Raw genomic sequence first — 12,265 nt, 5'->3', positions numbered from 1 at the left:
TGGAGCCATGGATAGTTGGCGCTAACTTAACTATGGAGCGCTGGAGCCATGGAGAGTTGGCTTGACCACGGAGTGATGGAGCCATGGAGAGTTGGCTTTACCACGGAGTTCTTGAGCCATGGAGAGTTGCAGGTTGAGCGACTGGTGTTCCTCGTGTTGTCGCGCTGCTGGTTCGGTCATGGAGCGGATATATTGGCACACTACTTGTTCCGCTATGGAGCATGAGTATGGTACGCCCAGTCATCTATTCCTGTTCATGGAGCAGTAAGGAATCCTTATTCTGTTCAAACTCTAGAAACTGCGTTTGTATGAAAAGGGGTATTGACCCTCTTCTGTTTTTGTTGTTCGCCCAGCTCCGTGCTTTCATCTGCAGTATCTGGCTCCTCTTCGTAATTTGTTAGCGGTAGTAGAGCGAGCATTAATGGTAACAAAGCAATCTCCAAATCAGCAGCAAGGCGAGCCAGGAGAACTCAACGTAGGTGCTCTCGCATGTATCCACCCAACAGTACCATCGATCTTATCCCGAATGTGTAATAAGGTTCTCACTCCAGAAGAATAAGTATCTGACCTCTCCAATGGATTTCAAAATTTACCAAACTCCATTGCACTCTTGGGATGGATGGATGAAATAACGTCAGGGCTAATCTTGGAGATTATGGTTGCGTTGTTGGTTCATCCTTGACTTTAGGTTATTTGGTACCTAGACTTTTGATTGCAATGATGATATGTTGTGGATGCTTGTATGGTCGAAATATTTCGGAGCCATTGGGTGAAATAGACGAGCTGGGAGTGTTCTGTTGTTGATGTGCTGCTATCAAGTCTTCAAGATCTTCGTTCCAAGCGACATCCTTTGAACCATCTTTTGAACTGTTGTATGAAATAGGATACGGTGAGAAGTCCCCAGTTATACTTCTGTTAGATCCAATGGTGTGTCCGTATATATGAATGTACCTCTGTGGTGTGCTTTTGGAGTCTTTGATGCACGCGTACGACTTCTCATTGAGGAATTCATGCGGCTCGTAAAAACTTCGACAGTGATGATGTTGAAATCATAAATAACCTGGTTGAGGGGAGTGAAAAGCATCTCATGTTGGTAGTCCCCATGTGTAATTATCCAGAGCCTGTTTTCTCGTGTAAGATGTGCTTCTACTGTATTCACTGGTAAGGTGGTGACTGCGTTCAAACCTCTAAACTTGAAGGAGGCTTCAGTCCCCAACTGTAGCATAGTTTAATTGCATCGCATTGAATCCACGCTTATGGGATTTGATACAAGCTTATTTTACTCTTCTGGATGTGACGCTGGGATGCTTGGAATATCACGTGGACAAAACATTCTGGATAACGAAGAGGTAGAAATGAGGGAGTTATGTCGTTAATCGTGGATCCCTTTGTCTCTTCAAGAAAAATGTTTCATCCGCGTCTCTGGAGTTAACTCATGAATGCTTGATTGTTGTCGCGGATGGACCGTGATGAGCAGTCCCCAGTCGCACTTCTCTTTGGTTACTGAAGTTGTTTTCTCTGAGTAGGCCTGGGATCCGTCGTGGCCTCGTAAAGTGTTGCAGGCTCCTTCTAGACATAGAGGTGATGCTATTCTTACGCTACACCTTTAAAGGGTGGATGACCTTGTCGTGGCTATGACTTTTGGTTGACCGTGTCTTATGAGCTTTGACAGTGAAGGGATCCCGTGTAGAGCATCAGTCCCCAAGTGTGGTTTACGTGTTTATATCTGGTATGGTCGGTGAGTTGACCATGATAAGGATATCACCATCTTGCATCCGTACTGATGACTCTATTACTTATTCCATGTGAAACTAAAACATGGAGACGTACGGATTACCCTTGTAGCGGTTGTTGTTATGGTGAAGATCTGGCTGGTATCGACAAACGAGCAGCCACAGTTCTTGGCAGCAGATGTGATCAGGAGAGACTACATCGCATGGGGACAAAAATAGATTGGTTGGAATTTGTTGGGCGTCCATGGAAGAAAAGATATCGGCTGGATGCTAAAGCGAGTAAACTGTCCACGACCACGAGGTTTGGCGAGATGGATCAAAAAGTGGCCACAACTGCGATCCTTGGATGGATGTGATCACGATCCTTGACAGGGAGGAGTGTAGTGGCTACGGGCATGAACCTTGGAAGAAAGGAGTGTGGCGGCTATGACAAGATCTTTGGCAAGAAGAAGTGTCGTTGAAGTGGTTTCGGCTCTTGGAGAGGACGTTGAAGCTTATGGAGCAAAACGCTGAAGCTTCGGCTTCGGATCCTGGAGCAGCTTATGGAGAGAATGCTGGAGAGGAACGGCTTCTGGATTTGGAAGCGGAACGGCTTCCCGAGAGAATGTTGAAGCGGTTTCCAGAGCGAAACATTGAAGCGGAGCGGCTTCTGGTTCTGGAAGCGGAGCGACTTCCCGAGAGAATGTTTAAGCGGAGCGGCTTCCCGAGAGAATGTTGAAGCGGTTTCCAGGGTGAAACATTGAAGCGGAGCAGCTTCTGGCTTTGGAAGCGGAGCGACTTCCCGAGAGAATATTGAAGCGGAGCGGCTTCCCTAGAGAATGTTGAAGCGGTTTCCAGAGCGAAACATTGAAGCGGAGCGGCTTCTGGCTCTGGAAGCGGAGCGGCTTCCCGAGAGAATGTTGAAGCGGAGCGGATTCTAGCTCTAGAAGCGGAGCGACTTCTGGATCTGGAAGCGGAGCGGCTTCCCGAGAGAGTGTTGAAGCGGTTTCCAGAGCGAAACATTGAAGCGGCTCCTGGAGAGAACTCGGGTGAGGGAGCCATTAACCCTTGACTTCGAAAAACGAATTGATCGCCAGAGCCGCTGCCGCCTCTCCCAACGTTTCTACAAGTCTGACACCTGAAGGGACGTTTTCCGCGCTGCTGGTGTTGGCGGGTGGCGTATTAATGCCACTGGAAAGAGTGTTAGTACCAAGGATGGTTTCAGCGCTAGTGTTCTCAGGGTTTTTTGCTGATCCGGACCTGAATTCTACCATCTTGAGATCGTGTTGAAGAATGGTATTCGAAATTGGAAATTGATGTTGCAACCTAAAGATTTGATCTCCCACTGTGGTCGCCAATTGTTTGAGGGTGAAAACCGTTTCTGCTGATTTTGGTAAGTTTGGGTGTGTGGGTGAGAAACGAATCTAAACCCTAAACAATGTACTGCACGGGAGTACTTTTGATTCGAGAGATCAATCTGTACAATCCTGGCCTAAACCAAGAAATGGCCGTTCCAGGATTGCTTCGTTCACAAAGTGAAGGAGAAGGGTTAGTCTTAGGGAGGGAACAGTAGAAAGTGTTGAGACCAGAATAGTTGATTCTGGAAGTGTGGGTGTTTTTTGAGTTGTATCAGAAAGTAGAACTGGTGAGCAGGATGGAAAGCTACCAGGTGATTTCTAGATAAGGGGTTGCCGACCAAAAACCTGTTGTTTGGTGGAAATAGATGAGACCTATTTATACAAGTCATAGTGAAACGTACCCTGGTCTCGTGGGAAGTGGAAACGATTGAGTGTTGGAAGAAAAGAGTAACGTGTAACTATTAGACGTTATGCTTCCATGATAAGAGAAGTGAATTCGTGTAACCGCCGGTCATTATGCTTTCATGATGAAGGAAAAGAATTGTGTATACCGTTACTTTTCACCACCACTAATTATTCCACTTCATGACACTTTCTTGTAACGGGCGCAGTAAACCGCCAGACCAATACCCTATTGAACATCCCCCAGTTTGTGACATATTTTGATGTCTCGAGTGTTTTCGTGGAAAACATGTAGCACTTTGCTACGTGTGGCAAGTTAAAATCGAGAGGCTTTCCGCAGGTAAATAGCATGTGATGTTAGGCTCGTTTTGGCTAGTTGCCTAAAACTTGTCGCGGTCTTACCGGTTTTGTGGCGAACTTCGATGGCCGAGATCACATCTTATGAATAAGAGTAGCCGTTGATTATGGCTACGTTGTGTTGGCGCCTGATAATGAAGCAGTGGCATTGCACCATGCCAATGGTGTAGCCGTGGCATAGAGGTATGCCAGTGATGTTGCGGCATGGCCAAAGCTAAAAATTGGCTCCATGGCAAAAGTTAGGGTTTGGCGTCGTAGAAGAATTCTTCGTGGAAGAATTAGGGCTTGGCGTGGCCAAGGCGCCATGAAAGAATTCTCCATGGAAGAATTAGGGCTTGGCGTGGCCAAGGCGCCATGGAAGAATTAGGGTTTGGCGTGGCCAAGGCGCCGTGGAAGAATTTGGGCTTGGCGTGGCCAAGGCTTTGTGGATTCGGACATACATGTGGCATGGCAACATGACGCTAATCTCATTTCTCTGGGAACGTTATTTGGCTTTGGTAGCAATTTGCTCAAATTAGGATTTGTCGAAACCCTAATTAAAGCACGTTGCGTGCGACTGCGACATGGCGCTACTTTTGTGCAAATGGCGCCATGGTTATGCCAAAGGAACTATTGCAAGGCCACAGTGTGGAAACGACCACAGGAGTAGGAATTGTCGTGGGTGGTTATTCATGGCAGGTTGCCACGAAGTGGTATGTTTGCGAGGTATCATGTTGCGAAGTTTCCGAGGTAGAGTGCGTTTGTCCTTTAATGTATGGTGGAAAGTTTAGAGCAACTTGATTGGCCACAAAAGGGGGTCGGACAAACATAAGGCGTGATCACACTTCTGGTGAGAGTGTGGCACCTTTAGCGTGACCTGATTGGTCAATGGGAAGTGGGGCCGGCAAGCCAAGGCGTGGTCTCACTTCCAGTGCGCTGTGGCACATTTAGTTACCTAATAGGCTTAATTTTGACAAGCAAGGTCTGGTATATTGCGCGAGGCGCGAAACCCTAACTTCTGCAAGTTAGTCAGGACGATTGACTGAATTCTATGTGTCGATACAGAGCTCTTTTAAGTTCGTTGCCAGAGAGCAGCATGCTTTTCTGATTGAATACCTTATGCAAAAATCTTATTCTTGATACTTGGAGATTCGTGCTACTCTGCTGTGAGTGAACACAAATCATCATGCCATATCAACATTAAGAATTCAGTTGGAGAACATAGCATAGAAGGCATTCAGAGGAACTTATATTAAGTGAATATACGCGAGGCGCCGAAATTTACAGAACATATGGGATTCGCCAGTATGGATAAATTTCATGTAAGTATATTGAGCGGATCAATAAATATGCCAGCGGAGAGTTTAGCACACGTGGCTCTGTTTCCTTGCAGAGTGACATCACATCAGATACAAGGTTTTACGATTTTAACCCTAAGCTAAAAACCACCATCAACACCTAGACTTTTGAATCATGAACAATGGATCGTTGATCAGCAACAAGATTCCAGTAATGTTTTTGATGCACAGAATCCATCTTCTTTTTATTCTAGAAATGTTGGTTCTGGTAATGGAAGAGGAAAGTCAAAAGGAAACTCAAGGAGTGGACAAGTCAAGTCAATGGTGGTCGAAGGGATTATTCTCAGGTTGATTGTCAGATTTGTAGAAAGAAAGGACATTATGCAAGCATATGTCACTTCAGATATTATCCACCAACTTTTGCTTCTACTTCAACTAATAATTCAACAAATGTGAGTCCTCAACATGCATTCACAACTATGACTGAAGATCAAGTTTTTGGTGACCTTTCCACATCTGAGTCTCAACAATGGATAGCCGATTCTGGAGCAACGACCCATATGACTGGTGATATGAATCTTCTTCATAATACTTCTTGCTTTCAATGAAAGGAGAAGATGCAAGTGGGCAATGGTAAGTCCTTGATCATTACATCTACTGGTACTTCAGTTGTTAAGACACCTAAAACTAATTTTAGGCTTGACAGAGTTTTTTTAGTTCCTGATATGAAGCATAACTTAGTTTCAGTTGCTCAGTTTACAAAAGAGAACTCTTGCTACTTTAAGCTACTTCCATATGGATATGAATTTAGAGATTTACATTCTAATACATTGCTTGCTCAAGGAAAAGTAGTTAACAATTTGTATCCCCTTCAATATGCTTCTACTTCTAAAGATACTCCTTGTGCTTTTTCTTCAACTTTGAATGCTTCTTCTAAAGTTTGGCATGACAGATTAGGTCATCCATCTAGTATGATTTTACAAAAATTGAATTCTATCAAACACATTTCCCTATCATCACCTCAGTCTTCATCTTTGTGTCATCCCTGTCAGCTTGATAAAAGCAAGAAACTACCTTTTAAACTTTCTCCTACTCATGTTGATAAACCTCTTTCTTTGATCCACTGTGATGTTTGGGGTCCAACAGTTCCATCTTTACAAGGTTACAAATATTATATTGTGTTTGTAGATGACTTTAGTAGATTTCATTGGATTTATCCAATGGAACTCAAGTCAGATGTTACTAAATGTTTTTCTCATTTTAAAACTTCTACTGAACTTCAGTTGTCCTCAAAATTTTTAGCTTTTCAAGTTGATGTTGCTGCTGAGCTTGTCAAATGTCCTTTTAAGCATTTGTTGGAAACCAGTGGTACACTTATAAGAATTTCTTGTCCAAAAACCCCAGAGAAAAATGGCCTTGCTGAAAAAAAAAGCATCGGCATATTACTGAAATGGGGAATTCTTTACTTTTTAATGCACATTGTCCTAAAGATATGTGGTATGATGCTTATCTTACAACAACTTATTTGATCAACGGGACTCCATCCAAAATTTTAATTTAAAACTCCTTTTGAGGTTTTGTTTGGTGTTGTTCCTGACTATTCCTTTTTAAAAGTTTTTGGAACTATTTGTTATCCTCATTTGGCTCATTCAAGAATTGACAAAGTCTCTCCAAAATCTGTCGAGTGTGTTTTTCTTGGATATAGCACTTTGCATAAGGGATATAAGTGTTATAATCCAGTTTCAAAGAATCATATATTTCAAGACATGTTATTTTTGATGAAAGTCAGTTTTATTTTCAACCTTCTATTACTGATTCATCCATTGCTTCTGACTTACATTCTGACTCTCTTTTTCCTACTCAAATTGTGTCTTCTGACTCTTCTATTCCTAATAGTACTATTGTCACTAGGTCTCATAGAGGTGTTTCCAAACCCAAACACTTTCCTGATTTTATTTCTCATTTTACTGTTAAACATTTTATTCCTTCTTCTTATCACTCTTTATTAACTACTCTTACTGAGCCTAAGAATTTTAAGCAAGCAATTAAGAATCCTAAATGGCAGGTGTCAATGAAAGAAGATTATACTGCTTTGAGGGATAATGATACTTGGGATTATGTTCCACCTGAACCACATATGAATATTTTAGGATGTAAATGGGTTTATAAGGTTAAACAAAAGGCAGATGGTACTATAGATAGGTTGAAGTCAAGACTAGTTGCAAAAGGGTATAATCAGCAAGATGGAATAGATTACAATGAAACTTTTAGTCCTGTAGTTAAAAGCACCACAGTTAGAGTTGTTTTGTGTATGTCTCTTACATAAAATTGGCAAGTTAGACAATTGGATTTGAGTAACGCTTTTCTTCATGGTTTTTTGGATGAAAATGTTTATATGGAACAACCTCAGGGTTTTGTCAATCCAAATTTTCCTTCAAATTATGTTTGTAAACTTAAGAAAATCTTCTATGGATTGAAAAAGCACCAAGAGCTTGGTTTCATAGGTTTAGCACTTTTCTTATGTTTTGTGGTTTTAAAAAGTGCATCTCAGATCATTCAATGTTTGTGTATTATTCTGCTAAGGGTATGATTGTTTTACTTTTATATGTGGATGATATCTTGCTTACTGGGAACTCTCCTACAATGATAAATAATCTGATTGTGTGTCTGAAAAAGGAGTTTGCTATGAAAGAATTGGGTGACTTAGGTTACTTTTTTGGTTTGGAGGCAGTAAGAGATGACAATTCCATTACATTAACTCAGCAGAAGTACACTTTAGAATTGTTAGAAAAAGATGGTATGCTAGAGTCTAAGCCATGTGATACACCAGTTGCTAAGGGAGCTAGATTATCTGTGAATGATGGTGTTAAAATAGATAATCCAGTTGAATGCAGGACAATAGTGGGTGCTTTACAGTATTTAACAGTGGCAAGACCTGACATATGCTTTGGTGTTAATTATGTCTCTCAATTTATGCATTCACCTACAGATATGAATTTACAACTTGTAAAAAGAATTTTAAGATATTTGAAAGGGTCAATTGGAATGGGTATTACTCTTACAAAAGGTAATTTGCATAAGTTGAAATCTTTTACAGATTCAGATTGGGATGGTTGTCCAAATACTAGGAGATCAACCTCTGGATATGCAGTGTATATTGGTTCAAATCTTGTTTCATGGTCTTCTAAGAAACAACCAACTGTTTCTATGTCCTCTGCAGTAGCTGGATATAAATTTTTATATGTTGCTTCAGCTGAATTACAGTGGTTGTCTTATCTTTTAGCTGATTTACATATTCAATTGGATAATCCAACATTACTTTTATGTGATAATACAAGTGCTCTGTCACTAGCTACTAACCCTGTGTTTCATGCTAGGACAAAGCACATAGAGATACAGTATCATACAGTTAGAGAACTGGTGGAGGAAGGTTTTCTTCAACTGCAACATATTGCATCAGAAGATCAGGTTGCAGAGTTGTTTACAAAAGGCTTATGTTCTCCAACTTTTACAAGACTCTTACAACGGTTGTTAGGCTTGTCACTTACTTCTTCCACTGCTACAACTATTGCTGCTTCTTCTATTCAGATTGCAACATTAGAAGAATAGTTTTTCTTTTATTTTCTTTTTCAGTACATTATATGTTATTTTATGTCAATGTGATACTATGTTACTTAGTATCACCTTGAAGGGGGTGTATTAGATAATGTACTTGTGTGAATAGTATGTGTGACAGGTCAATGATAGTCAGTATTTACCTGTCTGTTATTGCATACTTTATGTTTTATGTCTGAATAATTGCCTATGTAAGGAACTGTAATAACTCTGTAAGGTTTACCTTTTCCATCAAGAATAATACAAGTTATCTTAATTCGAGTTGATGAATTTAGGGTTTCTAGATGAATTAGAAGATGAAATTGATATCTTAGGGAGAAGATTAGAGATGGGTTTCATATGTTCTTCCCAAAATTTGAATTAGGGTTTAGTTGAGAACTGAGGATAAAGATTGTTCAGGGTTGCTGGAATAGAACTTGTGGAATGGTGGAAGTTTTGCTAGATGGATTCGATTCAAAGCAAAGAAGGTTGTGAAACCAAAATAGAGGTAATTTCTTATCAGTAAATTTAGTTAAGAATGGATTCAAGTTTTAATTGATGAGTTTATAAGTTTGTATTTGAACTAAGTTTGGTATAGATGTGTATGTTTGAGATGGGTTGGGACAGATCACTGCCTAACTTCAGTTGTGAGAATTTGGAAAGTTGCAAGTGGAGTATGAGTCTAACAGAAGAAGGGGATTGGTGTCTGAGCCTTAGTGGAAATGAAATTGATTATCTAGTGGTTAAGTTGGGTATGAGTTTGCAGGTTAGTGATGAAGTTGCAGATGTATTATGATTTAGGTTGGAGTTAACAGTTGGGTATTGGTGTGCAGTGATGCTAGTCATGGTGGACATGAAATTACAATTTCATTAGTTTTGAATTAAGGAATAATGATAAATTTATGATAGTTTATTGTGATGAATGAAGTATCCAGTTTGGTAGTGTTGATGTTGGCGGTTTGCAGTGGAAGTGTTTGGAATTGAAGGTGTTGATTATTTGGTTATGTGTTGTTCAAAATGAGATGTTAAGAATGGTGGTTGTCTGTTAATGTGAGATGGCAGGTGTTGGAATTAGAATGATGGTGAAAGAAAAGAGTTAGGAGGAATGGATTATCCGTGTTGATATTATAGTTGTAGCTTAGACTTGTGCTGAAATGGATGGTGGTAATGATGTATACAAGGAGTATTGGTTTGTAGTGAACTGTACAAAGGATTGATGTTTGTTTTTTGAGTTGGGTTATGTGGATGTTAGTATAACCGTGATGCTCAGAGGATATGAAAATGATAGGTGTTATGAATTTGATCTCAGCGAGTGAGATGTTGTGTGATTGAATTGTTAGAATGGGGGTTAAATGAGTATGCTGAGTTGAGTTTCTATTGGAAGCTTAAAGCTGCAATTGCATGTAATCTTAGTTTGTATTGTAAATGAAGTTTGAACTTTATTTTAAATGAATAAATGAATTGCTATTGAAATGATTAAAGTTGAACTGGATTTAGAGTTTTGATGTGTAATGAAGTTGTAGTAGAGTTTTGGTTTTTGTTAAGTGCGGTCACTACACCTTAGTGACGTAGCAAAGTCTTTTGGCAGGTGCAGCAGCCTAAGATGAATTCCAGTCAGCTTAACTGACTTAACCTTTTCTTTAAATTAGATATTCTGACTTAGTATATCCGACTGAGTCAATCCTAAGTTGACTCACTGATTCCCTATTAGATTCAGTGGACCTTGACCGATTTGATTTCCCTGGACTTGATCTTGATTGGACGTCGACTGTTAATTGAACCCTTTGACCGTTAGTGACCGTTAGTTAACCTGAATGGATTGGGTCTTAGGTTAATGGGCTTGTTTAGTGAACTTTGGCTTAGAGTTAGCCTTCTTATTTGACGGATTGGACCAGTTATGGTCCGAACTAGACTTTGACTTCTTCTACAGAGTTGTAGATCTTCATAAGACTTAGCTAACGAACTGTAATACCAATCTAATTGAATTAGCAAACCTTATATATGTTAAAAGTGGAGATTTAAAGAAGTGTAAAGTCATAAATGGGCATAGAACCATTAGATAGACTTGTATGATTCTTGTATGAGCCTTTTTGGCTAGATTCTTAGAGTTCTTGTTTGATTAACAGTTCGTCTGTATTAACAACGATCGATTCAAATGATGAACCAGTGGATCGCGGATCTCGATGTAGGCGTGGCTTGTCATGAAAATATGTGGGAATTTATATTTAAATCTATTGTGATTATTGTTGTTTTCCTTTACAAAAGTTTATGTTTAACAAATTCATGCATTGTCTGGTTGTGCTTTCCATGCATTGTTTAACTTTGAATTACGAAAGTTCTGTTATTTCTTTTAATCTTTCCATTGATTCGAAAGGAATTACAATGCTTTGTTTGTCTTTATGAATTGTTTGGTAAATAAGAATTTCCATTTGATTGTTTGGAAATGAGAATTTCCATATGTGGTATATAGGATACTGCTCCTTCATTGATACTACTCACTTTCGAGCTATGCTTTATAAGTGCAGGACGAGTCACCATATAGCTATCTAGGTGCGGGACGAGTCACCATATTATATACTGTTTGGAAGGAGTTAGTTCCATATACATGATTGTTTACTTCTGTGAAATTGGTTGTGTTTAGTGTTTAGGGAAATCAAGAATTGTCTTCAAATCATTTCCAATGATTGCATGAAAGTTAAATGTTATTCCTATTGGGGCATCCTTTATAGAGATGATGTGCTCACCCATTCCCACTTTCAGTTTCAGAGAAAGATCGAAGTTTCAGAGTGAAAGCTTCAAGGGTCGAGTTCGTTAGTTGTTTAACTTCTGCTATGTTTATTATGTTGCATATTATCTTTGTAAACCAAACGACTATCGTATATGTATCATTTGAGAGAAGTTCTTGTATATATATTTCTGAGCGGGCTAGTTTTGGGTTAAGTTTTTATAGCATATTTCTTAATTGAATGCTTAAGTATTTGATTTAGATTCGTAGTGCCTCTTTATTTAGTTAATTTGTTGGAATTAGTCAGCTGCTAGCTTTGGGGGCGCTATAGACTTGGTATCATAGCTCACTAGTAGGTCTTATATGGGAAAAGATGGAATTAGCCAGTGCCAATAAGTGAACTAGATTAGTTTAGAACTGGGTTGGGTTTGTGAGATAAATCTTAATCACTAAAAGCTGTTAATAATTAAAATAATTATTTGATTGATTGATTTGTTGTTTGGTTGTTTGTATATGTAATGAAGTAAAAATCATAGGGTACACCAATAACTTTAGCTAATAAGGATTTGAGAACAATTAATCTAAAAAGTATGAGCACGTAAAGAATCACACGGAAATTTACCGAACACCTTGATCCATAAAGAGTAAACAAACTATAATTACATAAATATTAATAATATTTTTGGGATTCAATAATATTTCTAAGAGTAGTTAGAATCATAGTTCGACCATCAATGTTAATAACAAAAATATTATAATAGTAATTATAGATGATAATAAAAGTAATAATAACTTTAATAAAATTTAATTTAATTAATAATTTCAATAAGAACATATAAC

The 12,265-nt window shown here is 39.2% G+C and overlaps 1 protein-coding gene across 1 annotated transcript; it reads left to right on the top strand.

Annotated features, from left to right (window-relative positions):
* Positions 1-7,177: 7,177 nt before the first annotated feature.
* Positions 7,178-8,715, top strand: LOC113295295 (uncharacterized mitochondrial protein AtMg00810-like). The gene is made up of 2 exons (XM_026543646.1): positions 7,178-7,415; positions 7,658-8,715. The coding sequence occupies exons 1-2, from the start codon at positions 7,178-7,180 to the stop codon at positions 8,713-8,715; spliced, it is 1,296 nt and encodes a 431-aa protein (XP_026399431.1).
* The last annotated feature ends 3,550 nt before the right edge of the window (positions 8,716-12,265 follow it).

Source organism: Papaver somniferum, chromosome 7, assembly GCF_003573695.1.
Source record: "Papaver somniferum cultivar HN1 chromosome 7, ASM357369v1, whole genome shotgun sequence".
Classification (NCBI taxonomy): domain Eukaryota; kingdom Viridiplantae; phylum Streptophyta; class Magnoliopsida; order Ranunculales; family Papaveraceae; genus Papaver; species Papaver somniferum.
This window is presented reverse-complemented; position numbering and strand designations above follow the sequence as displayed.